At 35.0% G+C, this 19,636-nt stretch overlaps 1 protein-coding gene across 1 annotated transcript; it reads left to right on the forward strand.

The window, feature by feature from the left end:
• Window positions 1–560: 560 nt before the first annotated feature.
• wdr1 (WD repeat domain 1) lies at window positions 561–17,771 on the forward strand. The gene is made up of 15 exons (XM_088919835.1): window positions 561–775; window positions 1,723–1,844; window positions 2,204–2,294; window positions 3,429–3,576; window positions 5,522–5,702; window positions 7,596–7,673; window positions 8,512–8,592; window positions 9,995–10,228; window positions 12,991–13,078; window positions 13,391–13,547; window positions 14,301–14,388; window positions 14,602–14,712; window positions 14,950–15,123; window positions 15,988–16,132; window positions 17,138–17,771. Exons 1-15 carry the CDS (start codon window positions 760–762, stop codon window positions 17,242–17,244), a joined length of 1,821 nt encoding a protein of 606 aa, XP_088775961.1. The 5' UTR covers window positions 561–759; the 3' UTR covers window positions 17,245–17,771.
• Window positions 17,772–19,636: the final 1,865 nt, after the last annotated feature.

A 19,636-nucleotide genomic window follows, 5' to 3' on the forward strand; every position in this document is an offset into this window, starting at 1 on the left:
TATTTTAATTCTGGGGAAAAAGATGCTTTATTGCAAGATATACTTGTGTGCTCGGCAATGTTACGAATAATCTCATTAGATAGCGGAAAGTGGATTTCAGAAATGCTATTTAAATTCAAAGATTAGTGGAGCGGAATATTTTCCAAAGACAACAAACCCTTATTAGAGAATATGTGGTGAATAACATTGTCAAAAACAGAAGCCATATCAGTCACGGTAAATTTAGTTTTGGCGCCCTATATCGCTTTTAGATTTCCAAAATTAAGGATGACACATTTCTGATGTCACCGATATATTCAGTCTAGCTACCCAAACAACGTACTGTACATTAGGAGGGGAGGCTTCTGATTATCTTCGCTGCTCTTTTCTGTAACCAACCATAGAAACACGCTTAATATTGTAAAATACTCCTCTACCTTTGAATGCTGTTAAAATGTATTTGATTTTGTTTTATCCCCTCTGGCATTAGAATTGGTAAAAAGCAAGAACTTTCCCTGCATTTCCCTCAAGCAGGTTTAGAGTTTCCTGAGCAAGGCGATTGCACTGAACGTCATTTCCTTGGTAGGCAAGTCAGCGCAGGTCTGGTGAGAACAGCAGCTGTTGGTGTCTGTGTCGAGTTTACTATATATGGGCAAAGACAGGCAATCTGAGTGCAGGCTTCCGTGTTTGTGAGAAGCTAGACCAGCCGGTAGCGGGGACGCAAGGAACAGGGAGGCTTGTTCTTCATTCATTTGGTGGAATTTATAAAAGTCTGCGAGAATGTCATACGAATTAAGTAAGTCACATTTGTTTGTATTTCCCTTGTTGAGATGCATGCAATTTGCCGTCTACTTGAGGCTCGATCCTTGCGATATTTGTGTGGTTTGAGTACCCCAGCCACCATCTATAGACTGTAGTACAGTACGGTCGGTATATGCAAGAAACAGAAATGGGAGACAGAACCTCGCCCATTGCTGCCTCATTCTTGCTCTAGGTGTCGTTTTTAGGTTGTAGGTTTTCAAAGCTTATATTTCACTAGGTTGTTTTTGTATAAATTGTCTCAGTATAGATACAACTTATTGAGTCTTTTCCGTGGTTTGATTTTTATATTCTCATGGGGAGATCGTTTCGGATCCCTATGGCAAACCTGTTAGTTTCAAAGCTGAAAGCCAGCTCTTTCTAGTCAATGCGGAAATGTATAAAGCATTATGACACGCATCAAGATGCGCGTCGAGAAGGTTTCGACGTGGTAATATTTTTAATACTTGACGGAACAGCAATAAGAAACAAATTATAAATAAGTCGAATTTGCATTCCTTACGTTGTGTATCAAGGGAATGTGTCCTATTTTACTAACCGGCAGTAAAGAATACTAAACCATTGCGAAATAAAAAAAAATAAATTCGTCATTGAATGTATTAAATTGTCATTTACTGCAAAATAACCTAGTTAGTTTTGAGTCTTTGGTTAAAGATTTGTACCCTAGGTTCGTTGTTTCTAAATATGCAATGTTGTTAGAGTATTTATTAAAAAAACATTTTGGTTGTTATATAGGTTTCTTGGTAACGTGGTGGGGTTTGTTCGGGGTTCACACAATTCCACGTATTTATTTTTTACTCTTGAAAATATTTACGTTTTACAGGGATGTACTACTATCTGATCCACTCGGCGTACACATTTTGTTCTGTTTGTATGAATATTGTTGACCTCTCAGTCCTCTTAATCGCCCGTTCATTTTTACAGAGAAAGTGTTTGCCAGCCTCCCTCAGGTGGAAAGAGGCGTTTCAAAGATCCTTGGAGGTGATCCCAAGGGAAACAACTTCATCTACACCAATGGAAAGAGCGTAACCATCAGAAATATTGATGTAAGATTTTATGCAGTACATCACTGCTTTTTTCCATAAACCGAGAGAATATCATGCACTTTTCATAGGGCCGTCCCTGGCCAAGAATAGCTGCTATTCTGTTTTTCCAGCCATTATTACAGTGCTGGCTTTTCTTGTGTGGATGGTTGTTCATCTGTGGTATTATACAGTGACCTGATTAGGATATTGTTGCACCCAACCGTATAAAAGCTGCTTACTTTTGACTTTTTTTCATGAGCATGAAGTTTCAGCTATCGGTATGTAAATATTGTTTGGTTGCCAGGATCAGGACATAGTTTTTGATTGTTGATCTGTTTTGTAGTTATCTGATGGTTTGTGTAATCTGTTCTTGCTTTCAGAATCCTGCTATTGCAGACATCTACACTGAACATGCTCATCAAGTGACTGTTGCAAAATATGCACCTAGTGGATTTTACATTGCATCTGGAGGTATTATTATTCTCTGTTAATCCTACGTCTTATTATTGTATGTTACTGGTATTATCCTAGTGCTTTTTTCATTTATGGTACTAAATGTACATTCTAATGAAAACATTCTACTTTTTATCAGTTTGCAAAATTATTTTCAAAATACAAAGGTATGATGGAGTCCAACACTGGAGACACTTTAAATGGGAAAACCACTTAAGAAAGACTTGTCATTTGCTTTTTAACCTCTTGAAACTTAATTTAATTGTGTGGTTTACCACATTTCTAAATCAATTAAAATAAATAAAGTCAACGTTAGAAAAGGAAAGTGGATTTTAAATACTTTATTTTAAGATGAATCGGGTTTTATTGTATTTTGCGAAAAATGCAGTTGCTGTAACCTTGGAGACTACTTGGGTATGATGCAGTAAAATACCATTTTGTGATTTCACACAGAGCTGGTCTTGGATTACTTCCTTCGTAGTTAAATTTGTATGATAAAGTAACTATTATAAATGGAGGACATGCTGAAGTGCTTTTGCAAACAGTTTGCAAAGTGTGTCTGTTGTTGAGTTCCCCAATTTTGCTCTCGCCAAAAAATAAAATTGCTTCATCTTAAATTTCACTTTATAGACTCATGGTGCACTTGCTAAAAGTTGACGATATTCTCTGGATTTAAAGCATTTGCCATTCATGCTTTTTACAAACTTACTCGAACATTTTAACTAATTATTTGTAAAATCCCTATTAGTGTTTTGGGGGGGGGGTATTTTGAATATGCATACCTCTTTGATGTACAGAGAAATAAATTGAAGCAATGTTCTTGAAAAGAAACATGATTTTAAAACTTTATTTCTCAACACCTCATTGTTAAAAATTATTTTGAATTTTCATACTGTGTCTGCCTTGGGTTTCCTAAATGTGTCAGTGAATGCACAGTATATGACTGTAATAGAAATTACAGTACTGTCTTATCTTCATTAATATGAAGCAGAATGGAGAGAAACTGAGTGAGAGGTGAAAATATAGGCTTTAGTTCAGATTTTGTGACAGTCTTTTGTTAGAAATAAAAAAAAAAGATCTGTCACCTTGACAGCTCTTCCCCTGGCAAAGATTTTTTTTTTTAAAGCTTTTTTTTTAACTCACCCAACTTAGATATCTCGGGGAAGGTTCGGATCTGGGATACCACTCAGAAGGAACACATTCTGAAGTATGAGTATCAGCCCTTTTCAGGAAAGATTAAAGACATTGCTTGGACTGAAGATAGCAAGAGATTAGCTATTGTTGGAGAAGGACGGGAAAAGTAAGTATTGTACTGCTTACAGAATAACTTCCTGTGAGTGTATTTGTTTATTGACAGAATAATGTATTTTATAATAAGCAACAGATGAGAAATTGTCTCATTAGCCATAAGGAATCAATTACAAGCTTGAAATACATGTACAGAAATATATAAAAAAAATAACTTATTCGTTTTTTTTCATTAGAGTTCTTAATTTAGAGAATTGTTTTACATTGAAAATTCAATCAGGATGCTGTTTAATTTTAATTTGCTTAATATCTGAAATGCAAACTTGCCATAACACATGTGAACTGAAGTAAAGACCCATATCAGTTGGCTGAAATGTTTAAGAACCAAGTCATCCACAGTTGCATGTGAGTCACCGTTCCTAAACACATAAAAATTGAAATGCAGTTTTTTTATCTTAAGTTTCATATAGGTTTGCTAAGTATTATGTTTCATATAGCTCCAAATAATCTGGTGTTGTCTTGGTAATATTTTAAAAAGCTCCAGAAAAAATAAACTCACCTAAAATATATAATAGGTAAGGGAAGTAATAATAGACTTCCTTTGGCCAGACCTATCTTTAACAGTCTAAAGATACAGCAGCCGCTTACAACAGAGCTTCACTGAGTAAACTTATATGCAACAAGATAATTCCAGATTGCAATGGAGAAACATGTTTCAGCCATTGAGCCTTCTTCAGGTGTGAGGCAAAGGGAGGAAGGAAGGTCTTCACCTGAAGAAGGCTCCACGGCCGAATCGTGTTTTCTTTCTTCTCTTTTCAGCATGGAATAAACCTATTACTTGTTCCTCTTAAAAGTATTGCTTTTTGAGACCCCGCTCCACTGCTCTTGTTTGCATTCCATGGGCAGTGATATCGTATTGTAATGGAAAGGGAGTGTGTTAAAATCATATTCTGCCACCAGCTTTTTATAAAGGTAAAGGTGAATATTTTCACCTGCTAAAGTTCAGAGTTCAATCATGATGCTTTTTCATTTTAATTTGATTAATATCTGTGAAATGCAAACTTTACCAGTCATAACACAATTTTATTGAATTAAAGTAAAGACTCAAATCTGTTAGCTGAAGTGTTTTAAGAACCAAGTCGTCCTGAGCTCAGCTTTATGAGGAACATGTGTCCTTTTATTTTCTTGCACAGCTCTTATAATAAGAGTATTAATCAGGTTCCACCTTGGCAAATATTCGTTAAGCATAGGTATTACAACTTTCCAACAGTTACACTATGTAGAAATCTGTGTAATGGTTATCAGGGTCCTAGGTCAGATCTACAAAATTCCAGAATTCTTCCCTTATAATGTTAGCAGGTCAAAGAGGGAAATGCATTCTAATAAAATTGGATTCTACTCAGGAGTAAATTTCCCTCTGTAAAACGTATGTCCTCGAGTAAATTGGAATCATTTACTCTGTTCTATCAATGCTTCACTAAACTAGGAGTGATGTTTTAAGAGCATGAATTTCACAATATAGTAAATCTGATTTTCCTGAAATCAGACTGCAAGCTCTCTTATAATAATGTTCAGAGTCTGATACTCATTGTAGTACTTAGACAGAATGTAGTACTTAGACTTACCTAGACAGAATCTGATTCCCAGACTGGATAGAAAAAGAAGCTCTCCCACAGCTCAGCTTCCTGTTCTCTCCTTTCTTTTTTTCACCCTCTTCTCCTTTTCTTTCTGTCCCTGTCCCTGCATGTCTGCTTCTGCTTTTTATACTGTAGGCAAACCCTTAATCATTTAGTTTGTAAAATGTATGCAAATGTTAATTGCATTGTCAATACCATTATAGAAAAAACATCTTGTAGATGTCTAGCAGCCGGTTTGTTGTCTTTAGATTTCAATTGGCGAAAAAAAACATTGAGTCATTCATTTTTCTTTCACCCTGTGGCTCAGTGAAGTAATTAACCTAACATAACATGCAGCATTTTCTAATTTTCCTGTGATAGATTTGGAGCGGTTATTTTGTGGGATACGGGTTCATCTGTTGGGGAGATCACAGGTCATAACAAGATCATCAACAGCGTGGATATAAAGCAGACAAGACCCTATCGGCTTGTTACTGGAAGTGATGACAACTGTGCTGCGTTCTTCGAGGGGCCACCTTTTAAATTCAAGTTTACAATGGCAGTAAGTGTCAAGAGTTCTCTTGTGCTGTATTTGATTTGCATTCTTTCTGTAACGCATAAATTCTTGAACATTTCTTGATGGTAAGCTTACTAGGCACAGACAGAGTTCCCTTTTCCATAGGGAATGCAGTCACCCCTAGTGGGGAAATGACTTGTACCAAATGTATCTACTGGGAACCTAGCCACGTCATCCCACAAGAGTCTTTAGCTGAGTGCAGCAAAGGCCTAAATTCCTGAAAAAGTTTCAGCTTCAGCTTTATTTAATCAGCTGTAGGCTGACATCCGACTGTTACAAGAAACCAAAATACAGCACAGTAATAGTCCTAAAATCTCCCAAGTGGTGCTACAGCTTTTATTACAGATATAAGGTAATGGGCATCTCAGGGTGGTGTTTTTTGCACTTAAAAATAACTAAAGATTTTTGCTTAGTTCACTTGCATATTTTCAACCACACAACTACATTGTACTTGTTCAGTGCTGTCATTTCTGATATTTTTAATGTGAAAAGACTATACGAAGACTGTATTCCTTAATCTGGTTTTCCTTGACATACTGTGTTTGCCCATAGTAAAGACCTGGCGAAAGAAGGGTTTTATAATTTTTACTAAGCAGGTTCATAACTGTAAACTTGATTAAAAATATATATATACTTGAATGTCAAATAATAGATTTTACCATGTGAAATTAAAGAAAGAAACCCAATGCAGTCTAGTATGGATTCTAATTATTGTAAATGTCTAAGATGTTGCTTCTGGCAATACTAGGGGATTTCCACACCAAAGGCCAGTTTTCCCACTATGAAGAATCTCACGAGCATACTGAGTGGTTAATCCACAAACAAAATGCAGTATATGCATGAAACTGACATTTTGCTCATTTTAAAAATATACAAGGAATCTTGGGAACTACAGATCTCTTTTAGTTTTTTATGTATGAAGCTGGTGATTTATTTTTCTAACACTGACATGCACCTATTTTGTTCCTTTATTGATCTTTGTACATTCCTTTTGACTATTTGTATAATAATTTCTTGGATTGAGTTTTTAACCTCATAATGACTATCAGAAAGTGCTTTTGACAATTACCAAAAAACTACTAGGCTTGTGCAAAACTGTGAAGTATCAACTGGAAATAGCACAATACACGGTACTTAAAGTTAGTTTTTAAGCATATTTCCTATTTAACTTTTTCAGTATTGAAATATAGCTTGCAAATACAATAGGTTTTCTCAGCAAGATTCATAATGCCAAATCCTCATTTATACCACAAGAAAGAAATTTGAGGTATTTCTTCATGTTGAAACATTTCACATATACAGTACAATCATTAATTCATCAATTCATACTATTTGATGATTGACATTGAAATACAATATTTTTCTAAGCATATGGTCACATGGAGGTTAATGCTGCTGCTTCACAACTCTTGGATAGCCTGGGGCACATTTGACCTTGTGCCACAAATATGTGTGGAATTTGTATGTTCTTCCTGTGTTTGAGTAGGTTTTCTCTGGGTGCTGTCGTTTTCTCTTGCCTTCTAAAGGCATGGCTATATTAAGTGATGTCTTTAAATCATTCTTCTGTGCTTGCATGGTGATGTAATTAGTATCCTAAGGTTTATTTCTGTTTTGCACCGTCTGGTGGGTTAGGCTCCAACTTGCCGCAACCCTCCTTAGAATGAATCATTTTAAAGATAAAGATTTTAGATAAAGATAATGGGTGGAATTACACATAAAATGATTCTGACAAAAGGGGGGAAATAGTTTTTAATGCAATAGTAAACCTGGAGTTTTAGTAGAGGTTTCTCTGTGAAAAGAAAACTAAGGTATTTTTTGTTATTTACTTTGCCTGCTTATAAAAACCCCTTTTCAAGGAAATTCTGTTTCTTCTCCTAGGACCATAGCCGATTTGTTAATTGTGTACGATTTTCTCCTGATGGAAACCGGTGTGCTTCAGCTGGTGCAGATGGCCAGGTCAGTACCAATTGATGCTTAAAAAAAACGGCAAACTTAAATCGACTATTTGTTTTGTCATCGTTAACTTCAAATATGTCTTCTAAGTTGAAGCATTTATAAGATACTAGATAAACCCTAGTACATAAGGACAATAACTACACCTGTTCTTGAAATAGTTTAAGAATTTCTCTTAACAAATGGGCTTTGAGTGTGACATTTAATACACAGTTGAACCATAGTTAATATTCAAGAGTGCTGAGTATTTTGGCAATTGTTATTCCTTGTTCTGCCATATATCGTAGGCAGTATGACTGAATTATAGGACTCACTTGTAGCCTTTTCTTTTTCCTTGTTTTTGTTTCATATCATTTTTTGTATTGCTCTTACCTTTTCATTTCTTTGCAGTGTTATTTGTTATAATGCACTAATTTGCTCAGATTTTATTGTATAGTGAGTACCCTCCAGTGGATTTCTGAGCACTGTGAACACAGATCAACATGGCTTTAATTTGCCTGCATTAACAACTTTTTCAGTCAATACAGAGATGCCTTAACGCGATTACAACATGTTAATAAATCATAGTAAGAAATGATTATCTAGATCTGTAGTCCCAAAACCTTACCGTTGAGAGGGTTGATTTGATTTCATTTTATGGTTGTCTTCAACTGGTGGCTAAAGATGAATTTATTTTTATAAGCACAGATAATGATTGATTTAATTAATTGGAGGACTTTGTGCCCATCTTAGGACCGAGGGCAGAGACCCTTATTATATGCACATGTAATGCAAAGAAATGGTGGAAAAGTTAAGTAGTTTTGGAACTTTTAAAAACTTATTTTTTTCAATGTTCAATTAGATCTTCCTCTATGATGGAAAAACAGGAGAGAAGCTGGCAGCACTTGGTGGTGGCAAAGCCCACGATGGTGGAATATATGCTGTGAGTGTTGGAAATTGTTTTAATTTATGTTGGCGTATTGATTTCATTCATCAACAGATCCTCAATTGCTTTATTTTTTTTAAACTTTCCTGCGTGATTTTTGTTTCCGCAGAAATGTTACACAGTTTCACATAAAAGGATTTCCTCTTTTTAGAGTCCATTCATCCACACTTTTCATTTAGTGTTTTACAGCTTTGGGAATTTTCGGGTGTTCAAAAACATAATGCAAAATTAAATTGTGTGTTCATGAATCCTCATACACTGTTCAGAATTTCTTGAACAGGCAGGACATGATGACTATTCTATTCATGTCACTTTTTGAAACATTTTTGTTTTCTTTCTAAGCAGATGCAGCACATAGACCTAATGCAGTGTTTCTGAGGATTTCATTTACTGGGCACCTTTCTTGCATACTGTGTTTTTGTCCATGTAAATTCAGTTGCAAATATTTTGCAAAGTATGTGCACAAACAATTTTAACTCTTTGATTCTGAAGTTATGTATAGTGCTGTATTTGAGTTATAGCTGAACATTTCTTACAATGTCATATTAAGGACATGTAGAATATAATTAAAGGTAATGAGAATTTAAGGTATCACAGGCTGTTGCATATGCTGCCCAACAGTTTTGTTATAACTAATATTGGTTTTAACAAATAGATTGTAATGCTCAGTACATCCGATTGTCTATTACTTGACATATCTTGCAATGTTAACTTGAAACTGTCAGTATAACGTAATTGATTAGATGTTAAATCCCTGCAACTGCACAAATGAAAGATAATTTTAAATACATCTAAAATGTACTGATGGACTCGGTGTCCCCAGCCTTATACAAGACTTGCATCCCAATGAAATATTGAACATTAGAGAGCAGATCTCATTTATAATTGGACAAGTCTTTCTGAGGTCTTGTAAACATCCTTCAGAGATTCTAAGATCGACTTCTGCATTCCCATAACTGTTACTTTAGGGACTCTCTACTTAAACATGTTAAATTGTGTTCTTCCTTGGTTTTTAATTCCAGAGTACAAAGGCCTTTATTTTCTGCAGATTTAGGTGGGTCTTAGTCTGTCCAGTTTCAGATTTCATACATCTACATCTTGTCACTTTTCTTATGTTTACCAGCATGAGGATCTAAGAATTTTGCTGTGAATTGAAGGCTTACTGTAATGGTGAAAGAACTCGATCATTTTTTTTACTGTTCATTATAAATCTGTACCATACATGTCAACAATCCTGCTCTGATGAAGCCTGATTGGGATAATTTCATTAGTTAAGCCAAGAGTTTTAGTAGTATTCAGTCTTTATTACCTGGAATGGGTAAAGATGAACACAATAAGCCAGATTCCGTAAGAAAGACCTTGCAAATTTAAATACGTAATTTCTTGTATACTATTTCAGGTTTCCTGGAGCCCTGACAGCACTCAGCTGCTTTCTGCCTCTGGAGATAAGACCGTAAAGATCTGGGATGTTGGCAGTAACTCTGTGGTGACTACCTTCAATATGGGATCAGACATTATGGACCAGCAATTAGGCTGTCTGTGGCAAAAAGACCACCTGTTGAGCATTTCTCTGTCTGGATACATCAACTACCTGGACAAAAATAATCCCAACAGGCCACTGCGAACGATTAAGGTAGGATATGGTTTTGAAAAACTTGAGGAATTCAGACATAACTGGGTTAGTGACAGTGAGTACTTTGGTTCTTTATGGAGCAAACACTGCATATAATAAGTCTTTGTGGTCTGTAATATGAACAGTAAATGGTTTAATGATGAATGCAGCTCATTGGAACATGGGGGGGGGGGAGGATCCTTTTTTACATTCAAATAAATTAATAAAAACTATAAATATGCAGTTTCTTAATTGTTTAGTTTAATATGCAATTGATGGGTTCAGTGCACTGTTATTGCATTTTCCATTTAAAATCAATACGTTTTTAAGTTGAAAACTGCAGCTGATGTAGGAATTTTTTCCTTTCTGTTTTCATGTCATTTATGGAACTCTGACTACATGCTTGGAGTTTTAATTAACAAACTATGGTTTAATAACATTTTTATAGTTCATATCTTAAAATTTAGAGATTGCTGATTCTAAACTATGTAGACTATGGTAGCCAGCCTTTTTAATTAAAGGTGATGCAGCAACTTCTGTTTTATCCTGTCCTTTGATTAACTGCTTGTTCCAGGTCTGTGTAGAAACCTGTACAAAAGAAATTTTCTGTGGGATATTGTGATTGGATACTATATGTATTGATGGTTTCTTTTATTCATGTATGAGAATACATTGGTTAAAGGAACTGCAAGTCTCTACAATAATTTCATAATTTTACCTTCATTACTTTCATTTTTTAAATCAAACTAGACTTGATGTAAATACACTAGATTTTCAGACCAAGGCATGAATCCATGAAATTAGCTCACAATGTGAGACTTGAAAGCTATGGGATTATATACCGTCATCGCTGCTAGCCGGAAAATGATCTTGGGGTATATTTCAATATGGATTCTTGTGTACGTTTTGTATGCTTTCATGCATATTTTTGGCCAGCTAGCCTGCGTGATGCCGAACCTGTGTACCACTCTGTTTTGTTAAAGATATTAGTATTTTTGTAGAAAAAAATAATTTTCCTTTTTGTTGTTTAAGAAAATAAAATGGCCTCAAAGCAAAAATGCATTTAATCCACTTGTAATAAAAATACAAGCGGAAATTGAAAATAGTGTTCAATGCCAACAAAAAGGGATGGATGAATGACTAAAACTACTGCAGAAAATTGATATCCATCAGCTGCTGAAAAGGCATTTGGATCTGTTTTGGAAAAAGCTGTGTAGGTGTTTTGGAATTGATGGGATTTGAAGCCCTTGCCTAATTTTTATTTTCAAAGGAAAAATAACTAGTTATGAGTTCAACACATTTTATGTATCTCATTCAAGATACTCAAGTATCACTCAAGTATTTAAAGTACTACAAATATAACTATCTTGTTTCTGTAGTTCCTAATTAAAATTTCAGGCATTGGATCAAGTGAAAGCTTTTAAAATCATGTCTAAGCAATTCTTTCAATCTTGTTTAAGTATTGATAACTGGAAATTTGTTCAGTGGGTGGAAATTTGCATGTTAAGGCATGGCCAGTTGTATATCTATATCTTGATATTTCACTCTTTCTTCTCTGTAATTCAAACAGTTTTGTTGCTCTCTAGCATACATCTTAAATATGGTTGCCTTTTCAACTTTTTTTTAATAACACACTTGTTAAACATCACCAATATTCATTTAAAAGATTGTTCAATTGAATTTAAATTTTAAAGAGGCAACTTCATTTAAAGGGTAACGGCAATTCTATTTTTATATTTTGTGTTAGAAAGAATCCACATTGAGTGCATTTCAAACCACAATGAAAGTAAAATGTACACGGTAACATGTAAAACCTCCAATTTACATAATAAAATAGTTTAAATTTCCAGGTATGCACAGTACCATATTTTGTGATTCAAAACAGGGCAACAAGACTTCCAGTGAGATGAAGAGGCCCTATAACGTTGTAAACAAGCAGGCTTGTGAATACATCTCTTTTAATCCAGAGAAATATTGCTCTCGATTTTGAGATGGTTGTGACAAATATTACTTGTTACCTCTGCATACAGATCATGTTGGAACATTTCTGTGGTGAAGTGTCTGCTGCCCAATCTGTACTTATTTGCTTGTACATCGCATTACATTAGTCATTACAGCGACTAGTGAGCAGGAAGGGCCATTTCATGTCGCAGTTAGCACAAACTCGCTCTTGCCCGTGGCGAGACCAGGGCTTTGCAGCAACATGGGGGACTATACAGTACTTTCACAAAGTTCACAATTTTGTGCTTCATTTCGAATTTGTTAAATTTTGTGTTGCCATCAGTGAATTAATTTTGTTACCAAGATTTAATAATCGGTCTGAGAAATTAGGACTGCAGTTCCCATTTAACAGAAATATTGAAACTTTGTACTTTGGTTTCTTTCAGTGTTCCATTAAATGACCACAGATGCAAATTTTAAGGAAGTCTTATGCACTTTTTCTTTAACTACAAGCACATTAGGGTGTTCATCTTCAGTAAGGCTAATTTAATTAAAAGTCAGGTTAGTCTGTGAACTGTATATTAGGTGAATTTCAAATACTGTAAATGAAAGTCACTTGGAATTTGATTTAACATGGAGGTCCTGCACATAAAAATGTTGTGAATAATTCTTTAAGATTGTACCAAGTCAAATTTTTACTTGTGACAAGGTGATTTTCTACCTAGTGAACTTTACAAATGAGAGAGAATACGTTAAAATGAACAGAGCTTGTGATCTGCACAGAACATTTATCTGTTATTTTCAACTTAATTTACTACAATTGTTTTTTTTTTTGTTAATAGGGTCACAGTAAATCAATTCAATCTTTGACCATTCACAAGAACAATGGAAGATCCTACATCTACTCTGGAAGTCATGATGGCCATATTAATATCCTTTAATACCTGCATTTTAAATTTGTTTTTTTCCCTATAGTAGCAGAGAGAACCTCAAATGTTAGGCATGTTACCTGGGGCAATGGCCTTCAGCACTAGTAACCAGTGTGTACTGAACATATTTATGTTGAAAATGCTATCATTTCCTTTTTAGATTGAGGATTGTAACAAATAGATGAAATGCAGTAATGGTTTCATGAGTCACTACTTTAATTTTACAGGTTGCATTCATGTGTTTTGTAGTTGATTGTGTAGTATGTATTAAATCACGGACATGGGTGTGTACCACTTAACTTGGATCTCTCACATTACTGGGATGCAGAAACTGGAGAGAATGATGACTTTTCTGGAAAGGGTCACAGCAACCTTGTTTCCAAGATGGCTGTAGATGAGTCAAACCACTTAGTCACCTGTAGCATGGATGATACTGTACGTTTTACCAGTGTGACCAAGAAAGAATACAGGTTAGTGAATCTTGTGTATCTTTAAGCATAGGTTATGATATTCATTGTTGTACAACATCTACAGGAAACAGGACTAGTATCTCTGCATCTGTACCGAATGTGCCCATGTTTAATATTTTGATGTTATTAGGTTGTCAAACGTTTATTCGAGGTTCCAGTTTGTTTTATTAGATAAATGCATAAAACATTTTTTCAAGGATGTTAACTGAGATATATCCATATAATAATGATTCAGTTACAATGACTCAAGTTCAGTGGGGGGGAAAAAGCACTTTCTGTGGCAAATGTAATTTTTTTTTTTCATTCATGCAAAGGAAATATTTGAAAAGTGTACACCTCGAATGTGGGCAAGATTTATTTTAATACCAGCACATTATTCACATCTGGCTCTTTGGAAGACATAATCAGGCCAATGTTGTCTTCCTTGATTCTGTAGTCGAAAATATTTTGATATTTGATACGAGTCCCTCCAGGGCAGAAGCCCAGATTAAGTCCACAAGATACAGGTATTCTAAAAAACGTTCCAGCTACAGTGCAATGGCATTTCCCTGAGGAAGCCTAAATTTAGGGGCTTTTGTCTTGTATTGTAGTTCAGATTAATGTGTTGAGTAAAGCTGCTTATTTGAAATTAAACTTTGAAATACCACTATCTCTTTATAGTTGGAATCCTAAACTTTTTACTTCAGAAATAGTAACACTGTGGTTACAAAATAGTGATCTTAAATGTATTCAATTTGCATATGTTACTTTTAGTGCATCTGACATTGTAAAGATGGACGTTCAGCCCAAGTGTGTGTCGGTCGGACCAGGAGGGTACGCTTTGGCTGTTTGTATTGGACAGGTAAAAGAAACCTTTACATTTGCATCCAGTTGGATTGTTTCAGTGATTCTATTTTCTTAGTGTAAAGTTGGTTTATAGCAATATTTATGCAGAATAGTAGCTCAATGTCTTGCATTTACAGCTTTGACAACTTTACATTTTTGGGCAGTTGTAAATTTTTAATTCACACTGTTAATATTATTGAATGTTTGTTTGTTTTTTTGTATGTCTTAGCTTGTTTTGATAAAGGACAAGAAGAAATGTTTTACTATGGACAACCTTGGTTATGAGCCTGAAGCTGGTGCTATTCATCCAGGAGGTACCACAGTGGCTATAGGAGGAGCTGTGAGTTTCAATTTACTGTGCATTTTGATGAGTTGTAATTAGGGTAATGAAGACTGAATTGTCAAACCTGATTCCTGGCCTTTTCAATGATTACTGCATTTTACTGTGTTGCTAAGTTAACAACCTTATGTTATTATTCATGAAAGATATTTGATTGCTAACATTTACATTGTACAAAAATGGCTTGTTTCTTTGTCTACTTTAGTTTTTATACTGCTGTCTGATATTCGCTTATAGGATGGAAAAGTACACTTCTATTCCATTCAAGGAAACACTCTAAAGGAAGATGGCAAGGTCATAGAAGCTAAGGGGCCAGTGACTGACATGGCCTATTCCAATGATGGTGCCTTCCTTGCTGTTTCTGATGCACAGAAAGTTATTACAGTTTTCACTGTGGCGGATGGATATGCGGTATGTTTTGGTATATTTTTAGTAAGAATTGTTCTCCTGTTATACACATTTTAAATGTGCTGACCAGCAAGTAACTAGAAATGGCTCATGTATACTTTCCGCATATTTTGCGATAGTGGCACTATTGTTTATTATGTGGGAACGATATGATTAGTGGAAGATGTTTACATTCCATTGTGTTTATAGCATGTTCAAGAACATGGATGTGCATAAAACTATACATTTTTATTCTAGGGATATGCAAGATGACAATTATTTAAAACAGTTTGTGCAAATTTTATGTATCTGTTAAAGGCCCTTCAATATTTTGCAAAGCAAAGATAGGAGGAGTGTTAGAAAAATGAGCAGTTAATCCCAGTTAACATATTTTACATGTAATTTTAAAACAAATGGTTTTTAAAAAATTAAAGTTGCTCCCTTTTAGAACACAGTTTTTCATTTTTTTCAAAAAAAGAAAAAACTTTATTGTTCATAATACTTAAAAATCTCCATTTAATCTGTAATGAAATGTTACATGTTATGGAAGGGGGGGGGACTGAATATTGGTGAAAAAATATATTGCATTATTTTTAAAACTTATGATGAAACAATGACATACTTTACAGTTCATAAGCTACTTTCTGAGTTTGTATTATTGTTTGACCTTAATGATCTACAATGTCCAGTAGTTAAAAATTCATTTTAACAGCTGGGCATTGTGGGTAATTGGACTTCTATATTGTAATGCTTACATTTTAGGTTTGTTACAAATAGATAATTAGGGATTATTATCTCCATAGAACAGGTTAATGGAAAACATCAGCTTCAGCATATAAAGCCATTTAAAACTATTACTTTCCTCCCTCCTCTCTTATCTTCCACCAGGAAAAGAATGCTTTCTATGGGCACCATGCCAAGGTGGTCTGTTTGGCTTGGTCACCAGACAATGAGCGTTTTGCTAGTGGAGGCATGGACATGATGGTCTTCATCTGGACCGTGAATGATGCAGACAAAAGACTGAAGATTCCAGGTAAAATAGTTTATAGCAGACCTGTGGCTTGTAATGCTGATGAACTGAATAGGGTTTAAATTATAGACCTGATCAAGTATTTCTTTTCTGTTAGTAACCCTGTAAGGATGGTTTATTATTTGTGTGTTCTGCATTGCCTTAATTTTACAAGCTCTTAATTGCATTGTTTGTAGAGTATTTCAAAAAGACAATTTTAATACATCATACAAAATATCCATTCTAACATTTAGGTATCTTCTAAGATCTGCATCTCAATTAATTTCTGATAACTTGCTGTAGTAACCAGTGATGAATAGCTGTGATTCTGTGAGTCTCCCTAAGATTATCTGTTTCTTACCTGTGCAAATGAATAGTAAAGACAGGTCTGCATATTAGCCAAGCCTAGGGCTTTTGTTTTTTCTTTAAAGTGCTGGGAAAATGTTCCATGAATTTAGATCCATTTACAATTTCTATGAAAGGTTTTTCTCGCATTTACCTGCAAGAATCTCACCTGAAAATCCACTGTTGTCAAACAACCTGTAATTTGCGTGAAACTTGTTTAAATCCATTTAGCAATGGACAGTGATTTTTACATGCTTGTTTAATTATTTTATTGCTTGCCTTCCTATGTATTTAATGGCAGAATTAATTTAGTAGTGAACAATATTTCAACAGATTTATTAATAATAAGTTTTCTCATTTTAAATAGTCTTCAAATACAAATCTCGGAGGTAAGGAAATCATCCAATTCGAGGATTGCCGAAAACCACCGAAGATGTGGTGTTGAAGTATTTATGTTGGATGATTTCCATGCTTGCTTACCCAAGTTGTTATTCAGTGAGGTATCTGACTAATACCATATGTGGCAAATTTTAAGTCATGTAGGTTTCAGTGTGGAAATGGGTGTGGATTTGCTGTTTTCCGATTCTCAAGATCACATCTGCATCATCATTTCATGTACGTTCACGTACAGCGTATAAGAACACACAATAACTTGCCCTACTCAACTTTTCATTCCCTCTGCAGATGCCCATCGGCTGCATCATGTCAGCGGGTTGGCATGGTTGGATGAGCACACCCTTGTGACCACATCGCATGACTGCAGCGTCAAGCAGTGGACTGTCAAATTCTGATGAGTGCACAGAGATCTTCAGGGATTAGAACTACTGTAGAAGATGGCACTTCTCTATGTCTGTATTGACCGCTGGTTTCTATATCATAACCCTGAATCATGGCAGGGAGTTCATATCTAAATATGCTGTATTTTTAAAGCTTTAGTTGGTAACTATTTGCACGAAGAAGCACTTAACATGATCTCTGGAGCTATTAAAACTTCTTTGCTCAACATTCCAGAGGCAACAGCCGTATCTCAGTTCAATTGACGATCAGTCTGTTCACTTCTGTTCTAGCAGAGATGTTTGTTAACATTGTATGGAATGGGATTAACTTTTGCCTCGTTGTGTGACTACAGAACATTTCTGTAACATTGAGAATCGTAATTTTGAAAGGAAATAAGCAGATTAAAAGTATATGATCAAAATACTGTCTATACATTGCAGAGCCTGTATTGTGGATTAATCTTCTCCTGTATCTCACTTTTTAACACATTTTTGCCCCTGTTGGTGTTATTGGCTAATAAAAAAACATTTTTATACATTCACACAAATCTGGTCTATGTCAGAGATCACACAAAGGCATGCAGTATATTAAACCAGAATATTTTTGTTAACATTTATAATTTAGGTTTGTTTTGGGCAAACTGATTTTAAAAATGTACATAAAATTAATGTTTAATGTATAAACCAGTGTTCTTTAGACCACATGATCTGCATATCATCTCCAGCATGTCTGTTATTCCTATACAATTACATTTGTGCCTTATTTATAGCTACCTAATACAAAAAAAAAAACAGTTCTAATGACATTTAAACTTTACCATGCCATGGATAAGGTTTGGAAGCCAACAACTCCAACAAGTTGCACTCCTGCCAGTGGGAGGGGGGGAAACAAGAAGGTATGGTTGCAGTGGGCCAAGCAACACAAACACTGGAGGATTGGAAAAACGTCGCCTGGGCTGATGAATCCCGGTTCCTGCTGTTTCACGTTAATTGAAGGACCGGGATGTGGCAAAAAACACAAATCCTGATGGATGTCAACTACTGGCTGGTGGTGGCGGTGTAACGGTGTGGGCTCTGTTTTCATGCAACACAGTGCGTCTCTTGATATGAGTAGAGCGATGTTTCAGTGCCACAGGATATCTGAACATCGTTACCGATCAGATGCATCGCTTCATAGCAGCAGTGTATCATTCTGCAAATGTGCTTTTTCAGCACATTGATGATGCTCCCTATATTCTGTATTTCTCAGTTGGAAAAGACTAATAAATTATGATCTTCATATATGTCTGTACAGAACACTTTCACAAAGCTGTTTTTTTTAGTGTAGCAACACATTTCTGTCCTGGAAAAATGAAAACATGAAGTTGATCTCTACTTTGAAAAAGGTTGGGAACATCTGGGGTGGACCACACAATGAAAAACATTTATGTACAAACATTTGTCTGTGTCCATTATAAATTTTAGTGATAAATTACCGTTAAAACTTTATATGAAGGTCCCTGCAAATAATAATTGCTTATACTTGTATAGTGTTTTTCTAGACACTACACTCAAAGTGCTGTATGGGGACTCCCATTCACTACATGTTGATTGCCTTTTGTACTGTATTTATACAAAGATTTTATCAATAGAACAGTTTTGAATAAATGTAGTTTAAGCTTTCTAGATTAATTTGCACTGGCAGTATGACATGACATTGATTCCAAGTACTTTCTCATTTTATTGGGTACTGTACTACTAACCACTTTCTGCCTATGCCACTGCCTATACAGTACATATTGTAATTCCCAAAACTCTTTCTTCCAGTTGACACCAAAGACCCACTTGGGTTTACAGTGTGAAAGTTCAAATGGTTCATGTCCCATGCATGCATATTATCTTTAGGCGAAGCATGGTTTACAGTAGCTTAATGACTGGCTTTCATAAATGGGTATAAAATAATAAGTAATTAAAACCTTAGGTGCCATTTAAAATTACTCGCAAGCAATTGCAAAAAGAAAAGAAAACACTATTTTTTTATAAAGGTAAGCAGCACCACAGAAGACATCACTTTTAGTGTAATATGTTTATATTGTGAAAAAAATATATAACAGAAAATTGACATCACATTATTTTATATTGCTGTTAAATATAAAAGAACTATCTTCTCTCACCCTTTCTCATCAAACAACATACTCTTTTATGTGTCCTTGCCTGGGAACCAAGAACTGAGGTTGGTGTATCTCACAATAAGTATAAAAATGGTCAGTTTGCAATTTTCTTACTCTTTACCTTACATTTTAAATATGATCTACTGTAGACTTTTATGCAATTTGTACTCAATATGAATTGAATACATGATCTTCCTTTACTAGGGTTAAGTTGGTTTCTTCCAGCTCTAGTTTTTTTCCCTCTGGCATATAAAAGA

Source organism: Atractosteus spatula, chromosome 1, assembly GCF_055471065.1.
Source record: "Atractosteus spatula isolate fAtrSpa1 chromosome 1, fAtrSpa1.hap1, whole genome shotgun sequence".
NCBI lineage: Eukaryota > Metazoa > Chordata > Actinopteri > Semionotiformes > Lepisosteidae > Atractosteus > Atractosteus spatula.